Source organism: Capricornis sumatraensis, chromosome 2 (assembly GCF_032405125.1).
Source record: "Capricornis sumatraensis isolate serow.1 chromosome 2, serow.2, whole genome shotgun sequence".
Classification (NCBI taxonomy): Eukaryota; Metazoa; Chordata; class Mammalia; order Artiodactyla; family Bovidae; genus Capricornis; species Capricornis sumatraensis.
Genome location: NC_091070.1, coordinates 202766175 through 202786618, shown reverse-complemented (window position 1 = coordinate 202786618; position 20444 = coordinate 202766175). Strand labels below are relative to the sequence as shown.

At 54.4% G+C, this 20444-nt stretch overlaps 1 protein-coding gene across 1 annotated transcript; it reads left to right on the top strand.

The window, feature by feature from the left end:
• IPO13 (importin 13) lies at positions 1 to 19503 on the top strand. Its single transcript, XM_068964155.1, has 20 exons — positions 1 to 665; positions 2426 to 3162; positions 8403 to 8543; positions 8634 to 8775; positions 8867 to 9033; positions 9243 to 9363; positions 9450 to 9597; positions 10027 to 10208; positions 10292 to 10318; positions 10493 to 10627; positions 10798 to 10941; positions 12257 to 12337; positions 12861 to 12998; positions 13162 to 13258; positions 16115 to 16167; positions 18374 to 18440; positions 18531 to 18589; positions 18738 to 18827; positions 19102 to 19283; positions 19378 to 19503. Exons 1-20 carry the CDS (start codon positions 582 to 584, stop codon positions 19472 to 19474), a joined length of 2892 nt encoding a protein of 963 aa, XP_068820256.1. The 5' UTR covers positions 1 to 581; the 3' UTR covers positions 19475 to 19503.
• Positions 19504 to 20444: the final 941 nt, after the last annotated feature.

Sequence of the window (20444 nt, the reverse complement as noted above, 5' to 3'; positions counted from 1 at the left end):
GGAGACGGAGGGTGAGAAGAGCGTGGGCCTGGCGGAGCCGAGGGGACCTGCCACAGCCCCTTAACTCCACGGACTCTTCGCCCGAGATTTGCGAAGCTGTACCCCTGCGCTTCGTTGGACGCCTCCGTAACCCGCGAAGGGCTCTCTCCCCCGTAACCTCCCACCCCCGTGACCTCCTCCTAGAACCGGAGATCTCACTAGGGTGTTGTGGTACAGGCCATCGACCCTGTGACCCCTTGGTTTTCCCCAGGCCTCGATTCCCTATGACTCCCTCTTCATAGATTCTGGGGACAGAACCCTGATCTACCATCAGAACCCCCGCCTGCAAACTCCTCACTGACGGCTTTCTCCTAGGAGTTCCCCTCAGTGGGTCTCCTCCTAAGAGCACCCCTTTTGGCCTCTGGCTAGCCCCCCACCCTCTACCGAGGTGGGGCGGCCTCGGCAGCCATGCTCGCCCTGGGACCCCTGTCACCCCACCACTTCCTGGGCACCCAAGCCGGAGTCTAGCAGGGGGGCAGCAGCCAAGAGGCTGGGGCAGGAGACAGGCCACGGTCCACCTCCCTGCTGGGGAGGGAGCAAAGATGGAGCGGCGGGAGGAGCAGCCGGGGGCTGCAGGGGCTGGAGCAGCGCCAGCCTTGGACTTCACGGTGGAGAACGTGGAGAAGGTATGAGGGCCCTGGGGAGGGGCACTCCAGTGACAGAGCAGAAGTTCTGGGGACTGACACTAATGCCAGGGCCCAGGCCTGGGCTGGGTGCCCGTTGGGATGGTGCCTCCAGAGCACCTGGCATTTGCTTTCTCTCTGGGCCAGCCGACAGCAATGCAATGGTGTCTTAGGCTATTTTTGGCCTTCCGTAGACACCGGTCCTCTGTGGACACGCTAGGGTCTTGGGATGGTCCCTCCAGGGTGCTGATGGCTTAGACCCTCCATCCAGACTGGCTACTCCAGCTCCATGGGAAATGCATGAGCAGTGCAGTAAGAAACCAGGAATGAGGGAGACTTGCAGCTCAGTCTCCAGAAACCAGAGTGATGCTGAGCCATCCTGGCCCTGTTTGGTTGAGCAGGGGCTCAGAAAATAATCTGAAACTAAAACAATCTGGGTTGTGTTTTCACTTTTCCTTGGAGAAGGGTCCTTCGGTTGTTGGATGGAGGCCAGACCACTCCCGGGCAGGCGGAAGTAGGGCTGGCCCCTTGGTTTTGTGCTGGATCCAAGGAGCCTGGTCCTGCTGGCAGCTTCAGGGTCCTTCCCTACTCACCTGCCCACATGGCTTCCTGCCATGGCACTCTCAGGCTCCCCCACTGCTCAGTCTGTCTTTTTCAAACTGCTTCTCTATGTCTTTGCTGGGTTCTGCCCCCAGAGGCTGGGAATGTAGAAATACTTTCCACCCTGGGGTGGATGGGGGAGACGGGGCTATCGTGGTGGAAAACAGGGAATGGTTGCAGATACTCATTTGTTATTCTTGAGCCCCGTTTACCATACCCAATGGTAAGGATGCATCTTTCTGCTTCTGTTCTCTGCCTGCCTCAGCATCCCAAGGGTCAGTGGCCATAACTGGCTGTCAGGGGTACAGACAGGGCTCAACCTACTTGGATGGAGCCTGCTTAGGGGGTGAGAGTCCTGGCCTCACTCATCCACCCCTTGGGGCTGGGCAGTGTTGGCATGGTGGCGCACTGTTCCATGTGCCTCCAGGGAAATAAACCACTGTTTTCCTACTGTGTGAAGTCCTAATGGAATTGGGACCCTGGGGATTTAGCTAGTTGAGAGCTCCAGGCTGGGCACTTGCCAGGGCTGCAGGCCAAGACTTCTCTGGACCAGCTTTTGGACCCTCTTGTATGCTCTCTGAGGAGTTTCTCACCCTCCCTTCCAGTTTGTCTTTGCCCTAGGGCTGCCTGGCAAAGTCTTAGTCCTGCTCAGATTTCACAATGGCTTTGGTGCCAGCATCTGGAGTGACCTAGGGATGATCCTGGGGGAGCTAAATGGAGCTGTTGGAGTAGATGAGAGCAGCTGTGCCTGGGAGGGTTGGAGGCGGGGGGTGGCTCAGGCTGTTCCGTGCTCTTCTCAGACTTAGCTTCTTCCTTATGGAGCCACTCCTTCCACCTGGGCCTTGCCCTTTACCTCAGGTGCGTTTCCTTGGGGGAACTTGGCCTCCTCTTTTGCTGCTTCCCTGCAGAAGTTCACGCTCCCAACCCCTAAGGTTTTGCTATAAAGAGAAGAGGCTATGGTGGAGTGTGGGCAAGTTCGGGCTCTCAAGATCCCGGCCGGACCCCAGGTCCATGAAGCACTGCTGAGCCTGAGCTCTCCCTTCCTGCTCAGCCCCCTGGTCAGAAAGAGAGGACAGTTTTGCAGGACCGAGTCATGGCCTGTGTTGTGGGCTCTGGCAGGACCAGAGTGGCCAGCACCTGCTCAGTCTTGTGCTGTCCTGCAGGCGCTGCACCAGCTCTACTATGACCCGAACATTGAGAACAAGAACCTGGCTCAAAAGTGGCTGATGCAGGCCCAGGCGTCCCCTCAGGCCTGGCACTTCAGCTGGCAGCTCCTGCAGCCGGACAAGGTGCCTGAGATCCAGTACTTTGGGGCCAGCGCCCTACACATCAAGATCTCTCGCTACTGGAGTGACATCCCTACTGACCAGTATGAGAGCCTAAAGGCACAGCTCTTCACCCAGATCACCCGCTTTGCCAGTGGCTCCAAGATTGTGCTGACTCGGCTGTGCGTGGCGCTGGCCTCGCTAGCTCTCAGCATGATGCCCGACGCTTGGCCATGTGCTGTGGCAGATATGGTACGGCTGTTCCAGGCCGAGGACTCACCAGTGGATAGCCAGGGCCGCTGCCTGGCCCTGTTGGAGCTGTTGACAGTGCTGCCCGAGGAGTTCCAGACCAGCCGCCTGCCCCAGTATCGCAAAAGCCTGGTGCGGACCAGCCTGGCAGTGGAGTGTGGGGCTGTCTTCCCGCTGCTGGAGCAGCTGCTGCAGCAGCCCAGCTCACCCAGCTGTGTGCGTCAGAAGGTGCTCAAGTGCTTTTCCAGCTGGGTGCAGCTGGAGGTACCGCTGCAAGACTGCGAGGCGCTCATTCAGGCTGCCTTCGCGGCTCTGCAGGACTCAGAGCTCTTTGACAGCAGTGTGGAGGCCATTGTCAATGCCATCTCACAGCCTGATGCCCAGAGGTGAGCCAGTCCCAACCTTCCCGGAGATGGACAGCCTGCTTGGCCAGCCACACATCCATCCATCCATCTGTTCAGTAAACACTAATTGAGAACCTACTACATGCCTGGCCCTATGCTGAATATACAGCAAGGAACCAAACAAGACACAGTCCTTATCCTTGTGGTTCAGAGAGGGAGACAAGACATTAGACAACAAACCATCCAACGAATTAGTCAATGAAAATATTTGACTCTCCCTTCTCGTTCCCTCAGTCACCAAGTCCTGGCTGCTCTGCTCCATATCTTTTCCATTTCCACTGCCCCCACGCTAGTGTAAGGCGTCCTCATCTCTCTCCCCAGATTACCGAGGGGATTCCTCACCAGTCCCCTGGTTTTCACACTTGTACCTTTCATTGCCAACCCAGCACCCAGAGAAATCTTGTTAAAAATGAGAGTCTCATCTTTCCTTTCTGCTCAGAAATCCCCAGTGGCCCCACACTGCTCTTAGGGTAAAGTTCAGAATTCTCAGTGTGATTCACGAGGGCGAAGCACAGTGTGGCATCCCCAGCCCCGTCTCGAGCCGTGCTGCTTCCTGTCTTCACTCTCACATGAACTTTTCAGTTTCTTGAGTGTCCCAGGCTCCTTCCAGCCTCCCAGCCATCACATGTACTTGTCATATCATTGTTGCCTGATCTGAAACTTCAGTTCCTTGGGAAAGTCCTCATGATTTTTAAGACTGTTTGGTCTTCTCTGTTTTTTCTCAGCGCTCCCAGTGTTTTTCCTTCTTAGCCTGTAATGCAGTTTCATTATAAATTAATGTATGTCTCCCCATTAGTCTCTCAGCAATGTGAGGACAGGCTCTCTGTCATTTTATTTTGTCACATTGTGCCTGGCAGCACTTGGTAGCATTCATTATTTTTTAAACAGAGGAAAAGTAGGAGTTGCCTACTTGGTGAGGGTCAGGGGTGGGAGAGGGTGGAAGGGGAGGGAGTGTTCCAGGCTTCGGGAGATACAGCAGGGGCAAAGGCATGTAGTGGGCAGCACCACCATACACTCAAGGACCCAAAACAAGGTGAGTGTAATGAGATGTTTCCTCAGGAAATGTTGCTTGAGCGTCTGTTTATGTGTGGGGGTCTAGGCTGACCACAGGGAGCCTAAAGATGGATAGGTTGGTTTCTGCAAGTCAAGAGCTCAGAATCCAGGAGACACATGGATGGGCAAGTACAGCCTACGTGATGAGTGCTCTAATGGAGGGCGCAGAACTGAGAGGAGGCATTTAACCCAGTGTGAGGGTATGAAGGGCTTCCCAGAGGAGGTGCCAACGGACCTGTGCTTTGAAGGCTGTGTAAGAGTTAGCCAGATGGAAGTGATGGATATGGGGAGGACATTTCAGACCGAAGGAAGAGCCCAAGCAAGGAAAGGGTGTGAGAGAGCCTGGTGAGTGGGTATGATTAAAGAGCAAAGTGTAAGGGCCAGTGGTAGGAGATCTAGACTCATCAAGGCCTTGTTGACCAGGCTTAAGATTTTGGTCTTTGTGCTGAAGAGGATATAATAAGAGAAAATGGTGTGATGAGATTTTTGGTAGAAGTTGGATTGGCGTGGCAAGCCTGGAAGCCTGATACTTCACATTTCAGAGAAGAGGCTTTGAGAATGCTCAACAGAGCCAGAGGGGGAGATACCACTCAAAGGGATGGCCTGGGGAAGTGGTTGATGGCTCTAGCTTTGGCATTAGTCATGTTTGAGTTTGAATCCCAAATAATTCATTTCCTAGATCTGAGACCTTGGATAAACCACATTTAAGCCTCAGTTTCTGTTATCAGTAAAATGGATCATTATACAGAGTTTAAATAGGATAATGTTCCCAGGGCCTGACCCTGGTATTCTGGGAATATTTTGGTATGAAGATTCAATAAGAGAATGTTTCTGAGAGCTTTAGCATGGTTCCTTGACATCGCATTAATGGCGGTTACTAGTATTTGGTATCACAATTGCTTTGGCAGTTAGTATGAGCCCTTTCCCATGACTTCTCAGCTTTTCCAGATTAAGGTGGTACCAAGTCCTAGGTCAAGGCCTTTCTTGGCTGGCTAGGCTCAGACAGTTGGTGGCTAAGGGGAATTTGCGGGGCCAACGCGTGGGTGATGTGAGGTGTCCTTGGATACACCCAGGTTTACCCGCCTAGCCAGTCTCAAGGGCTTTGGCAGGTAATTGATGCCTCTGCTCCTCTGAACGAATGAGCAAGCAAGAAGCCAGAGAGGGAACCTATAGCCTCCTGAGCGCCCATTGGCTGCAGCCCCCTCGGTTGCTTAGCAACTCTCCCCATTTTCTCAGCTCTGCTCCCAGAGCTCTAATTGCAGGTCTGGGCTGGGCTCAGTGTGAGTGGCAGCCAAGGAGTCCCAGCAGCTCTGCCCCGGCAGCTCAAGCTGACCAACAGGAGCCAGGCCTTTGGAACTCAGGCTCAGCTGTGGTGTTTTAAAGACATCCTCTCTATCTCCCTCCCCCAGACCTAGAAGCCTTGAGGCCTCAGGTGCATCCTGTTTGCTCACAGGTCTCAGGCTCAGGTGTCTGGGTGGTAGGAAATCAATGCAAGAGTTGCCCCTATGGGTGGACTACATCCAGCCTGGAGTCAGCGTTTGGGCTTTGCTCTGTCTAGTCCATTTCCTAACTTTGGCTTGAGAAAGTCACCTTCAGTGGCTTTGAATTTTGGGTCATCTAGCCATTCCCCAGGTGTCCTGACGTTGGCTCTCTCCTTGGCTGAGCTTGCACTCAAGTCACCATTTTCCCACCCTACACAGCTGCTGCTGTTTGCCTGGCTCTCCTTTGAAAAAGATTTTTTCTTCAGATTTGTTTTTAATCCTGGGAAAGCTTTTTGCTGGGGGGCTGGAGAAGGGAAAAAAGATGAATTAGACAGGCTCATGGGAGCTCCCATCAGTTAGAATTTGAGGTATGTGTTGAGATGTGCATAGATCCTTTGAGGAAATTCAGGTTGGGCCCTGAGACAGAACCAGGTCTATAGCAGTGCACGGGGCTGCCTTAACCTGGAATATGTCACTCTTTGCTCTGTGACCTTGAGTAATGCTCTGAGCTCTACTGGGCTATATTGTTCTTGATTTATCCTGTTACGAGGCAGAGATGAGACAAATTAAGAACTTTGATTACCTACTGTGTACATGAATTTTGAAGATGTGAGGGAGCCCTGGAATTCAGTGAGGATGCTGTGGGGGTAGGGCACTACCTTCTGCTGCCATCTCAGCTACTGGGCAGCTCAGGGCCACAGCCTTGGCCCTACCCCTACTCACTGTGCCAGAGTCTGGCCTGAAGGTGCCCATTGTCTTGTGGTGCAGCCTGTGTCAGGGCCATGAGACAAGCCATCCCCACTGTCTCCAGGCCACACCCTCTGGAGCTGTCTCTGGGCTGTGGGTAATCTGGTATGAACGCCTTGTCCCACCAGAACTGGGATGTGGAAGCCAGCATCCCGAACTGGTTGCCTCTTGCCCTTCTCATCCTTTGCCTAAGGTTATCTTGCCAGGGCTACCTCCTAGCAAGCTGCTTAAGTCCAGATCCTTCTGGATCTTCAGTACCGCCTCCCTTCCATAGATTGCTATGGTGACACCGTGATTGGCAGTAGAGGGTTCCCCCCTGAGAGCATCACTTCCTCTGCTTAGTCTAGTCTCCACAGAGCAGGCAGCTGGGGATGGAGCTAGCCTTCTCTCAGCCTCCTTTGTGTACTCTGCTTCCTCTGCTCCTTCCTTAGGGGTCACTGTGCTTCGATGCTCTGGCTCAGACCCTCTTTTCTCATTCAGCACTGACGCATGCACGCATGCTAAGTCGCTTCAGTCATGTCTGACTCTTCGCGACCCTACGGACCATAGCCCACCAGGCTCCTGTGTCCATGGGATTCTCCAGGCAAGAATACTGGAGTGGGTCGCCATGCCCTCCTCCCATTTGACACTTAATTCTTGGGCACTTTCCAGCTATTCCCATAGCTGTTTGCTGAGGATTCCAAAATCTACGTCTCTTGCTCTAACCTCTCCATGGGGCTTCAGGTTTCCATATCCAGTTCTCTCTGGACACTTCTACCTGCCTCTTTCCCTGGGTACCTCTGATTCAATATGTCTAATGTTGAACTTAACACCTTGTGGCCTGCTGTTAAATTTATTACTGTCCCCATCCATCCTTTCCTCCAGGTCTCAGTAAGTATTTCCACCAGGGAGAGTTGTTCTTGACTCTTCGCCATCCTCCTGTACCTGTTTTGTCTCTGAGTTCCCTCTGAGTTCATTCCCTCCCTAACTGCCACCAGACTCCTTAGGAGTTAGGATTTGGTGGCAGGGGGTGGGGTGGAGGGTGGAGGTGGATGCTCGCGGGAGCTGTTGCTGGCTCCTGAAGTCTTTAACAAGACTTTTCAGCGTGTGTTGCCTGTTCTGTCTCCTGTCCTCATTCAATCTCCCCTGATACTGATGGTATGTATTAATTTCCTACAGCTGCCATGCTAAGGTACCACACCCTGGCACACGCGACAGATTCATTGTCTCACAGTTGTGGAGCCTGGAGGTCTGAAATCATGGTCTCAGCTCCCTCTGAAACCTGTAGGAGCGCCCTTCCTTGCTGCCTCCCAGCTTCGGGTGCTTTGCTGGCAGTCTTTGGTGCTCTGTTGGCTTGCTGCATAGTTCCAGCCGCTCCCTTTGTTGTCACATGTCACCCTCCCTGTAGGTCTCTGTCATTACATGGATGTCTTCTTTTAAGAACATCAGTCATATTGTATTAGGGCCACCCCCTACTCTCTGATCTAATCTGCAGTGACCCTGTTTCCAAATCAGGTCACATTCTGAGCTACTAAGGTTAGGGCTTCAACACACCTTTTTTGGGGAAACATAATTCAGTCAATAGCTGTCTTATTCTCTGGCCCCCCCAAATTTATTTGTCCTCTCCACATGCAAAACACGTTCACCTCATCCTAACCTCCCTAAAAGTCTTAAGCCATTCAAGCACCAACTCTAAGTCCAACTGGAGGACACAGGTCCAGCTACACCTACCTTTTTGTATATCCTTTCCAGAGTTCTCCTGGAGGTCTCTGACCTAAACTTATTCCCAAATTGGGCAATGTCAAACCTGCCACACAGGCCTAGCCCCTGATCTCTTTCTTGCTTTGGGTTTGATGTGGAAAGGGGGGCTTTGATGGACAACAGAGAGATTGTGCCTTTCTCCCAAAGCTGGCGGGAGATGGGCAGACAGTTCTGATGCATCTCCTCACCCTCTGCCTCCAGGTACGTGAACACACTTCTGAAACTCATCCCACTGGTGCTGGGACTGCAGGACCAACTGCGACAGGCAGTACAGAATGGGGACATGGAGACCTCCCACGGCATCTGTCGCATTGCTGTGGCTCTGGGCGAGAACCACTCCCGGTGAGGACAGGGGCAACTGCAGGTGGGATAGCAGGGCCCTCGAAGAAGTAAGGGAGGTGGAAGGACCTCCCCATGCCTTCTCCCTCCCAGGGCCTTGCTGGACCAAGTGGAGCACTGGCAGAGCTTCCTGGCCCTCGTCAACATGATCATGTTCTGCACGGGCATCCCTGGCCACTTCCCTGTCAACGAGACCACCAGCTCCCTGACCCTCACCTTCTGGTACACACTGCAGGTGTGTCACGTGACCTTCAGTGGACCTGGGCCGTGATGGAAGAAGGGGCATCACGGCATCTGTGGCTAACTCTCCTCCCTGGTTCTCTCAGGATGACATTCTGTCCTTTGAGGCAGAGAAACAGGCTGTGTACCAGCAGGTGTACCGGCCAGTCTACTTCCAGCTGGTGGATGTGCTTCTGCACAAGGCCCAGTTCCCTTCTGATGAAGAATATGGATTCTGGTCCTCCGATGAGAAGGAGCAGTTCCGGATTTACAGGTGACAGTAGCAGGCCAATCCTAGCTCTAAAGGGAGTCCTGAGATAATGAAGGCAATGAGGGGAGGGGTCCAAGGCCAGGTTCCCTGAATCCTGGGCCACCCTTCTCTGTTCTCTAGGCACTTTGGCAGGGCTGTGAGGGAATCGGGGTGGGCTCCTGTGCTTGAGGGAGGCACCTAGGCAGTGTATAAGGCCTTCATCTGCTTCTTAGGGTGGACATCTCAGACACGCTCATGTATGTCTATGAGATGCTGGGGGCCGAGCTCCTCAGCAACCTCTATGACAAGCTGGGTCGTTTGCTCACCAGCTCAGAGGAGCCCTACTCCTGGCAGGTACCTCCCCAGCCTGATTCCCTCAGCCCTCCCAGGTCTGTCACATCCTCCTCCTCAGCCAAGCCAGTGGCATCCTCTTTCCCCAGCACACAGAGGCCCTGCTCTACGGCTTCCAGTCCATTGCAGAGACCATCGATGTCAACTACTCTGACGTGGTGCCCGGGCTCATTGGGCTCATCCCACGGATCAGCATCAGCAACGTGCAGCTGGCGGACACTGTCATGTTCACCATTGGTGAGCCCTGGCCCACACCCGTGAGCACACCCCCAGAGCCACCGTGTGCAGCCCCAAGCCGACCTGCTGGGTCCTGTGCAAAGTGGGAGATACAAGCGCGTGCACACACAGTCAGAAACTGCAACCAGTGGACTGTCCTGGCATGTCGAGGGGTCCTTGCTACAGTGCGCTGAGCTGCAGTTCAGTGAGGCTAGTTCACTGCCACTGAAACAGTGCCGCTGGGCCTCTACCGAGTAACTTCTTCCCACTTAGCAGCAGTAAGGTCATGTTTGGGCCCGTGCGTGCATATTTGCCCATCCCATGCTCTGAACACGCAGCACTCTCTCTGTTCAGGGGCTCCAGCTCCACCCTGCCAGATCTGCCTGCTTTGCAGGGACCTGGCACGCAGCCAGCCTGGCCTGCCTCAGATGTCTTCCCTTCTTCCTCCAGGAGCTCTGTCTGAGTGGCTGGCTGACCACCCCGTCATGATCAACAGCGTTCTACCCCTTGTGCTGCATGCCTTAGGCAATCCCGAGCTCTCTATCTCTTCTGTGTCCACCCTCAAGAAGATCTGCCGAGAGTGCAAGTATGACCTGCCGCCCTATGCTGCCAACATCGTGGCTGTCTCCCAGGTATCCCAGGGCCCTGGGTGCAGCCGGGCCTCAGGGCACAGTCTGCCCTGCACTGACACCATATTCCTTCTCTTTATCCCTAGGATGTGCTGATGAAACAGATCCATAAGGTGAGTTCATAGGTTTCTAGGGCGCTCGGCTCTTTGAGGTATTGGGGGGATCTGAAGAAATCCCGTCTTCTGCCTTTGAGCCTTATTCTCGTTCTTGGAGCCTTCCCCAAGAGGCTCATTCTCCCCACCCACAGCGAGGCGTGTTTGGGACTGACCCTCTGTTCTGCCCCGCAGACGAGCCAGTGCATGTGGCTGATGCAGGCACTGGGCTTCCTGCTGTCGGCCTTGCAAGTGGAGGAGATCCTTAAAAACCTGCACTCGCTTATCTCACCATATATCCAGCAGCTGGAGAAGCTGGCAGAAGAGATAGTGAGTGAACTGGGCGCGTGCTTGTGTGTGTTCGTGTTGTATGTGGCCGCAAGCAGCAGTGGGTCTCTGGGGCTGCCCTTTGTGTGGGCTGTGGCTTAGCTGCTGAGGGGTGGGCTGGAGCTGGCAGTCAGGGCTGGGAGATCCAGAGCTTGGTTCCCTTCTCCCCGTAGCCTAATCCTTCCAACAAGCTGGCCATTGTCCACATCTTGGGGCTTCTCTCCAACCTCTTCACCACACTGGACGTCAGCCATCATGAGGATGATCATGAAGGCCCTGAGCTCCGGAAGCTGCCAGTGCCACAGGGACCCAACCCCGTGGGTGATGTTGTCATTGCCACCGCCCCCCCCCCCACCCCCAACCCTGTGGGAATGTCATAGTCACCCCTGAACTCTATGGGTAATATTGTCATTGTTTCCCTGGCCCCGTGGGGCATGATGCATTTGGTCCTTTGACCCTGTGAATGACCCTCCCACTGCCCCCTGCTCTGTAGGGAGTGATGTCCTTGTCTCACTCAGTCCTGTGGGTGATGTTGTCTTTGTTCCTAGCCTAATTGGAGTGGTGTTATAGTGTTTCCTTCTCCCCATGGGGGATACTGACATTATACATCCTAAGTGATGTAATTATGGTACCCTGTTTAACCCCCAACTCTATGGGGCCTTCTACTTCAGCATTCACCATCCTCTACAGGCACTAAGAGTGCTTACATACTCCACATGTGATAGTTCTTGCCTTTGAGTGGCTTTTGGTCTAGAGGAAATACACGTAAACAGATGGTCACAAAGCACTGTGATAAGTGCTGTGGTAAGCTTGGCACAGGACACTGGGGTGACTACTTAGGAGCTGTTTAGTCTGGGACAAGCCTCAGCTGCCCATTCAACACTATGAACATCGGGATATCTGATGCTCATCTTATAGAACTGTGCTGAATAGCAGGTATAGTCTTGATTAAAAGTACTTTGCGTACTGTAAAACTCTGTATAGATGCGAGGGACTGCTTTAGTCATTATTCCAAGTACCCCTCCAGTGTTTTTTCCTGGAGAAAAGGTTAGCCACAGTATCCTGGTCCCTCTGTTTAACTCCCCACCCCAGTATTGGTCACCCTTTTGGCTCCAGACCAAACCAAAGCCACTGTCCTCCCAAAGAACCCCTCCTTCTTCTGTGGTAGTCATCATCCCTCCTTCCCTCAGCTCCCAGGACCTCAGGCTGCTCTGCTCCACCATAAGCTGCCCGTATCTACGCATCCCTTGGGGCTCTCTACCCTAAGCCTATCTGGGTGAGACAGTATCTCTGCTTCTTCAGGGGCTGGTCCATAGGCCTTTGGCACTAAAATGCTTTTACTGAGCAGAAGTAGATAGGGAGTGACTTTTTAAAAAGATTATAAAGTTTTAATAGTCTTCTGAAGCTTGCAATTTGAAGCTTCCTCTAAGATGATCCCTAGAATTCAGGGTATCTTTGATTCATGGGGATTCAGCAAAGTACTCCTTCCCCAGGGTCCTGTGTACCAAGTCTTCAGCGTGCAGTCTGGGGTAATAGGTTTGAAACTCCTGGCCTACCTCCAACTACCAAGTAGTCCTTCTCGGGTGGCCGAGAGTGGTAGTGGGGGCACCTCACTTCTTCCTGTGTCTTCAGGTGGTGGTGGTACTGCAGCAAGTCTTCCAGCTTATCCAGAAGGTGCTGAGCAAATGGCTGAATGATGCCCAGGTGGTAGAGGTGAGTGCTGACCCTTGCCATCAGCCCCCATGATGACTCTGCTCAGAGATGGAGCTTCCACCACCTTAGCTTGCTGTGATCTGGAGGAAGTGAAGGAGACGAATCCTACCCCATAGATGCTCAGAATATCTGGGGAAGAAACTTCCTGGTGTCACAAGAAGTGCTCCACCCAAGGCTGTGATGCTGGGGCTGAGTGCCAATCAGGGATCCATTTTAGCATCCAGATACCTGCCTTGGTTCCATCCAGTGCGGGCGTTTCTCACTACTGTTGCTCCCTGAGAGGCCGTGGTGGAGATGTAAGGAGCTGGAGTTAAGTTACAGAGTTCCATCCTCAGCCCCTCTGAGAAGGGCCTTTCAGTCTCTTGCCTTCCAGGGTGAGGGTCAGACTAGCCTACCTTCCAGGGTTCACAGAGCCAGGCACGGCTGGTGGGTAAAGTCTCCTTTTTAGGCCTCTGTGCAGGGCCTCCGTTCTGTTGCAGCCAGTGGTGACCTGCTGACCAGGCCCTCTTTGCTTTCTTCCCAGGCGGTGTGCGCTATCTTTGAGAAGTCCGTTAAGACGCTGCTGGATGACTTTGCCCCCATGGTGCCACAGCTGTGTGAGATGCTGGGCCGGATGTACAGCACCATCCCCCAGGCCTCCGCTCTTGACCTCACTCGACAGGTGGGCCTTCATCCCAGGCAGAGACCTGACCCAGGGATTGGGTGGGTAGGTGGAGTAGGGTGGATGGTTGCTCTGGCAGGAGTCCTCGCCTGCATTCCAGGGACGCTGGCTTGTCCTGGTGGGCCAGGGCCTCCGTTGACCAGCATCCCCTGCTTTGTTGCAGCTGGTCCACATCTTTGCTCATGAGCCTGCCCACTTTCCCCCCATCGAGGCCCTCTTCCTGCTCGTCACCTCCGTCACACTCACCCTCTTCCAGCAAGGTAGGTCCCGACCAGGGTCTCCGCTGCTGCCGCCACTGCCACCGCCTCTGCCTCCCTGACTGGGGAGCCACAGCTGCCCACTCTGTTCTCCTCTCGCCCCGAGTCGCACATGGGTTTTGATGGGAAAGTAACGGGATCAAGCACAGCACAGCTGTCACCTTACAGATAGTTGACACCTTAGGTGGAAGTGGACAAGAGAGTGACTGATGTCTTCTCCCGGGCTCAGGACCAGGCTGGGTGTGGGGGAAGGTGGGGCTGGAAGCTCTGAGGGGCTTGGAGCACCAGCTTGGCTCCATTTCCTTTGGCACAGAATGAAAGGTGGCAAGAACATGGGCTTTGAAGTCAGCTAGACCTAGAGTCTAAGCTCATCACCACCGACTAGTTGTGTGACCTTGGGCAAGTCACATACCTTTTTAGAGCCTTTGTTTCCATATCTATGAAATAGAGATGTCAGATACTTGCTAGGACTGTTAATAGGTATTAAAGTAGCATCTTTTGGGCCCCTGGCTTGGGGGTTTTGCACATGATGTTCTCGCAGAGTGCTGGTTCCTTTCCCTGCATTGAGACTCATTCCTTTCTAGGCCAGAAGCCTTTGGCTGTGATCCCAGCCCCCCAGTCACTACGGCCCTCTGCCTGAGAGAAGTTGGGAGTGGGGGGCTCCAGGCTTCCCTGCTGCCTAACCCAGGCTTCTCACTTGGAGAAGAAACAACGTTGTTCCGTCAGCCTCCTGGGTTTTGCCTAGAGTCACGCTCACAGGCTTGAGGCTCACCAGGAGTCTTAGCTGGAGCCAGAGTGCTCTCTGCTTCTGTCCTCAGTATTTGGTCCCCTGATGCTGACCTCTGCTCTGGCGGACCGTGGGTTGTTTCCAGAGTGGGGAGAAATCTGAGCCAGAAACCGGATGTGGTCCTCCTCAGCCTCACCTCTCCCCACCCTCCATGGCCACTGCTCCATCTGGATCGCCTCAGCAATCTTCTGACTGGTTTCCCTGGCATCTGCCCTTCTCCAACCCGTTCTGCACCCAGCAGCTGTAATCTTTTTTATAAGACACAAATCTGAGCACTCTTCCCTCCCTGGCTTAAAGCCCTTCCATTGCTCCCCGTCATCCTCAGGTCATGTTCCCACTGCCCGCCACCACGTGACACAGACCTGCATACTTCTCAGCAGTCATTCCTGAATGGCTCCAGCAGTTCAGCCTCCCTGATACTTCCCCCATCATGTCCCCTTTGACTTCTGTGCCCTGCTTCTCTGCCTGGATTGCCCTGTGCCCTTCACTGGGTGAGCGCTCTCTCCTCCATGCCTTACCCCTGCATCAGTCCTCGGAAGCTTCTCTAAGGCAGAGCTGGGTGCTTCTGACCTTGCACCAGAACTGCATGGGCACGCACCGCTGATACAGCGTTGATCACACTCGTAAACAGCCTCCATGACTGTCTCCCTCCTTGGACTAAGCCCCTCAAGGGCAGGCTGGGGTCTCTTCCTTCTGCATCCCTCAGAACAAGGCCAGCAGAGAGCAGACACCAGACACTGTTGAAGAAAGGAGGCAAGGTCTCCTTGCTCTTGGAGCCTTTCTTCCTCACTGTCCAGCCCACCTCTAGCAGGGCGGCTGCTGAACCTCAAACCTGCCATCTACAGGGACCCCAGGCTTGGGTACGTTGGGCCTCACTTTACAGGAATTGATTACAGAACTTGAGTAACTTAGGGGGCCAGTGTGGAAAGGACAGGCTTTATCAAGGGCTTCTCACAGCCTGAAGGAAGTAGGGAAGAGATGATTATCGACTTGACAGTCGGGGAAACTGAATGTGGATGGCTTGCACAAGATCACACAGCTGTTAAGTGGTATCTCAGGCAGGGGTTTCCACAGCGTCTCCTCCTGAGAGTGGAGCAGCCAGGCAGGAGCTCCAGGCCATGCCTCGTCCTTGCTGAAGGTGTCATCAGAACTGGAGGCAGGATAGTGTCCAACATCCTACCTGATGGGCTTGTGGGTTGTCTTATAAGACAGGATGCCCCCACTCACCTGCTTCGCTGTCCCAGTCTTGCCATACCTTCCTCGGGCTCTGCCCTCCCACTGCACCGTGGGTGACACACTGACTGGTCTCCCTCTTTCTTCGTGCGTCCCAGTGGCGGGAGGGGGTCATCAGCCCTGAGCCTGGCTCTCTGCTGAGTCTGTCCATGCGGAGGGGCGTTGTGGGCGGGGCTCTCATTTTTGCCTCATCGTGCAGCTCCTTCCCCTGGGCCTTGACTGGCCAGCCCCACAGCATATCAGGCACTGCCGAACCCAAGAAGGAGTCTTCTGGATTAAGAGAACCCTGTAGATCCCTTTCTTTGGCTAGCCCAAGAGCCTTAAGGGCAAGGAAGGGAGCGGACACCTGCTCAGACCATGATGCCCGGGAAGGGCTTTCAGCCAGGCCTCCCAGGGCAGTACCAAGGACCAATCTCTCACCAGCCCTGCCCTCCTCTTGATGATGAGTGATGGGGAGGTATGTGATCGGAAGCAGTGTAGGGCCACTGCAGTCTGCCAGAGGCCACAACAAGAGTGTGGGGGCTGTTTGTCCAGCTGCATGGTGGCCAGCACCGCTCAAGCACTGCAGGGTCCCTTGGGGACTGGCCTGAGGAGGAGTGAAGAGTAGGTGGAAGGCCCCTTGGGAGGGAGCTGGGGCAGACCGTCCTTCACTTCGCCGTCTCTTTCTGTTGGGCTTCTCCCAGTTCATGGTTTTTGTATGTTTTGTTTCTTTATCTTGCTTCCTGCTGCTCATGTGCCCCCCGCTGTCTCCCTGCAGGCTCTCAGTCCCACATAACTATATGAGGTTGAGTTGCTGTTTGTATAATTTTTTCTTAAGTTCCATCTTTATTATATTTTAGGGCCCAGGGATCATCCTGATATTGTTGATTCATTTATGCAACTCCTGGCACAGGTGTGTTTTAGTTTTATTCATTCACGTTCTGTTCTCTCTCTTTCTCTTTCTCTTATGTTGAAATTCAATTTAAGCCTATTTTTAGCTTTCTGTTGACAAATTTTTTTTTCTGTTCAGTTGAATAGAGTTTCTTCATCTGTTTCCGTGGAAGTTGACAACCCAACATCCTCCTTTAGTGCCCCTTTGCCTCAACTAGCTCAGTCCTCCACAGAGACCAGGGAGAGGCTGATCCCGAAGGGAGGGAGCTGGGCTGGCCTGAGGGGTGGGCATGGGAGGGGGTGGTAACCATCCGTGCCCAGCAGCTCCTGTGGGCCCGAAGTGACCGAAGAGCTCAGGGGCAGGCCCGGAGTTGAAGGGCCTGGGGTTCACTGTCCCTGTGCTCCTGCGGGGAACTGCCTGCCTCAGTGCCCCCAGCCTGCTCTTGAGAGGTAGGCTGGGAGGAGCTCCGAGGGAGGGGCCAAGCTGAATGTGCTGCAGTGGAGCCCAGAGCTGGGCTGTCGCTGGGCTGCTGGACAGGTCCTGCTGCTGCTGGGAGGTGGGGTGCTGGCTCCATTGCGAGATGTGTCTGGTGTGTGTTTAAGTGTCTCGGATCTGACTCGTGTGTTTTGAGTCCGGTTTGGGCAGGGAACAGAAATCATGTGGCTGCTGTGAGCAGTATGTGTATTGTTCTGAGTGTCAGAATAAATGTGTAGCTGTAGTGAGCCTGTGCACTGATGCGTGTTGTGTGCTGACGTGCGTTAGACATGGATGGAGTTTGAGTGTCGATGTTTGTTGGAGGTGTGTGTGTTGGGCTGTGGGAGTGCATGTAATGGAGGGTAGGAGTATATATGGTCGTGGTGTGTCTGTATGAGGGTTGTATGTTTGGGAAGATACATGTGTCGGGCTGTGGGAATGTGGGGTTAGTATGTGTGTCAGGGAGATCCTGTGAGTTGGGGGCTCCTATGGGTTGGGGTCTATGATGTGTTTCTTTGTTTAATCACTCCACAAATATTTTTTGAGTGTGTTATATGTGCTTGATCATGTGGTAGGTGCTGAGAATATAATGGTGAGCAAAAGCAGACACGGTTCTTGCCCTCTTGGAACTTACAACCTAGTAGAGGGGTATAGGAGGAGTGGGAATGGACAGTGTGCTCTGGGCCTGGGTGGACATGTGTGTGAGGGTGTATCTTTGGGGCGAGGACATCTGACCGTGGGTGTGCATGGGGAGAGTGTGCGTGCTAGAGAACTGGGGAGGGTGAGGGCCTGGGTGTGTGGACATGGTTTGGGGATACAGGGTTGGGCTTGGGATGAATGTGTAGCGAGGGTGTGTTGCAATTGGGGAGAGTGGTGTATACAAGGGATGTGATTGAGGTGTGATAGAGGGTAAGTAGGGCGTTTCAAGTGAGGGGCCTGTGGGGCTGTTTGCGCTTGAGTGAAAATGAGGGAGTGGAAGGTATATGAAGGCTGGAGGGTTGGGGGTTGATGTGGAATGCATTGGGGGCTGCTGGGGGACAGCAGTGCTTGATGACTGTGGGAGCTGTGCAGAGCATCTCCTATGACCTGAGGATGTGCCATTCGCGCCTTGGTACCACTTGGGGTGAGCTCTCAGCCCCTATACTCCATCCACTTCCCCTGACATGGCAGCCCTGGCTCCTGGGCTGGGTATGAATGAGAAGGGCCCGGACACAGGCTGTCCTGGGTGAGGTGGGGCCGTGGCTCCCAGGCTCCTGCCCTGCCTTTCCTCTTCCTAAGCTGGAGAGTGTCTGAGGAATGCAGGCAGGACATAAGAGGGGGGCTGTGAACTGGGCTCCCTGTCCAGCTGCCATCTCTGCCCTGATAACAAATCAAGGGGGCCTCAACTGCCTCTGTGAATCAAAGTGAATCACTGCTGGCAACCTGGAGCCTGCAGGAGGTCTGGCCCTGTGGTAGGGGGTGGGGTGGGGTGATGTGTGTGCTCGGGGGTGACTGGGGCCCAGGCTGCAGCATTATGACTCCCAGCCTCTCTCATGCACATGTGCGTTCATGTACACATACACGTACATGGCATCCCTTGGCTGCTCCCCTCCTGACACACTGAACTCTGGAGTGGTCTCGTTCCCAAGATGGCTGGGTGGCTGGTTTTGGCAACCTTCACTTGTGTGTGAGGTTGGGGCCTGGGTGGCAGGTGAGTGGGAGGATGATTCTTAGAGTCGACTAGGGCTGGGCTTACCAGCTCCACCTCCTACAGGCTCTGAAGCGGAAGCCAGATTTGTTCCTATGTGAACGACTGGATGTCAAAGCTGTGTTCCAATGTGGTAAGTGGGGTGCCAGGTGGACAGGTGGGCCTGGGGCCCCCTCGGGAGGATCCCTGAGCCCCACCTGATCTGCCTCTGCCTCTCTCACAGCTGTGCTGGCGCTCAAGTTCCCCGAAGCACCTACTGTCAAGGCCTCCTGTGGCTTCTTTGTGAGTCCCGTGCTGACCCCCAAACCCTGCACCGTCCTTACACCCCGCCCGCCCTGCCCAGGACTGTGTGGGGTAGGGGTGTGGTGTGCAGGCCTTGTCTCCAGGGAGATGGGGGAGGGGGGCTGACGGGCCTCTCCATCCTCTGTAGACAGAGCTGCTGCCTCGGTGTGGGGAAGTAGAACCTGTGGGAAAGGTGGTACAGGAAGATGGCCGTATACTGCTCATAGCAGTGCTGGAGGTGAGACGGAGCGGGTTTGGGGATGGGGCGGCCCTCACTGCTGAGGCAGCTGTCCTCCTGGGAAGCTTGCATGGTTCCCTAAGCTCTGTTTCTTCATCAAGTAAATGGCTGGAAGTTGTTAGGTCGCTGTGAGGATCAGCTATCGTGTGTCAAGTAACACTCACTCGTCATGTGCACTGTGACTGAGGAACTGCCCGGGAGTGGGTGGTGTGGCTAGGCTCTCTTGCTGCAGACGGGGCAAGGCCCTGGTGTGCTGAGAACCCATCTCCCTCAGGCCATTGGGGGCCAGGCCTCCCGCAGCCTCATGGACTGCTTTGCCGACATCCTGTTTGCTCTGAACAAACACTGCTTCAGCCTCCTGAGCGTGTGGATCAAGGAGGCGCTTCAGGCACCTGGCTTTCCCTCTGCCCGACTCAGCCCCGAACAGAAGGACACCTTCAGCCAACAGATCCTTCGGTGAGCAGAGCTGGCAGGGCCCGGGCTCGGGTCACGGGGAGGCGGAGGCCGTGGTGGGAGGTGGTGATAACTTGCTCTCCCTTCTCTCCTTCAGCGAGCGAGTAAACAAGAGGCGGGTGAAGGAGATGGTGAAGGAATTCACACTGCTGTGCCGGGGGCTACATGGCACAGATTACACAGCTGACTACTGAGGGGCACCCCGTCCCACCCACACCTCCTCACCCCTCCTTATCCCCAAAGAGTAAACTTGAACCCTCACGGCACTGCTGTCTCTGCTTCCTTTCCACTGCCACCACCACCTGACTGGGTGACCTCAGATGACCTGGGGGAAGAATGGGAGGATGCTTGGACCCAGGCCTTGGTAGGGCATGATGGAGCCAACCTCCATCTAAAACCTCCAGCTTTTAGAGTGAAAGGAGCTTTACTACAGCCAAGCTGCCCTAGACTGGAGCCATCCAAATACTGCCCTTGCCCTTGGGGTAGGTGGTGACTGCCGAGTGTCAGCATCCTGCCCCTAAATTAAATTAGTCCCAGTGTTTATGCATGCATACACTTATATAACCAACGGTGCTGGATACTAGGCCACTAATCATGCCATGCCTTTTTCTGTCTGAACAAAGGCTGATGTAGTCCATAGCAACCATACTTCTCACTAAACTGGGAGAATGGAACCAGTGAGGAAGGCTTCCTGGAGGAAGTTTCATTTCTGAGGGCAGTGGGAAGTTTCCTAGGTAAAGGACTTGGGGCCTTGGGCTGGAAGTGAGGTGAGGCTGGGCTCATTTGGGAGGGAAGAAATGGAGAGTGGCTTTGAATTCCAAGGTGGGTTTCTTGTGTGGGGTTATGGAGGCACCCAAACTTACACTTGGTTCAGGAGAGGCATAGAAAGCAGGGCTGAGTATGTGGGGGAGGAGGCATGGTGTCCCCCAGAGGAAGAGGAAGGCAAGCCCTAGTGTTGTCTGCAAACCCATAGCTCCCCACTTCTGTGGTACCTGATATGACGGGCAGGGCTTGGTCAGGACCAAGGACAGCTCCTGGCCTGCTGTTGCTCTGGTCCCCTAACAGGGTTCTCTCCCTTTCTGTCTCAGCCATAGTTCCACCCCTGCTGCCTCTCAGGCACCCCAGCCTTCTCAGTAAAATTGCAAGAGCAGGACTGGGTTTTCC

Coding starts and splice junctions, on each gene's coding strand:
- IPO13 (XM_068964155.1), top strand. CDS start 582: ATGGAGCGGCGGGAGGAGCAGCCGGGGGCTGCAGGGGCTGGAGCAGCG. Junction 13,259..16,114: donor ACTCACCCTCTTCCAGCAAG/GTAGGTCCCGAC, acceptor ATTATATTTTAG/GGCCCAGGGATCATCCTGAT. Junction 18,828..19,101: donor TGCTCATAGCAGTGCTGGAG/GTGAGACGGAGC, acceptor CATCTCCCTCAG/GCCATTGGGGGCCAGGCCTC.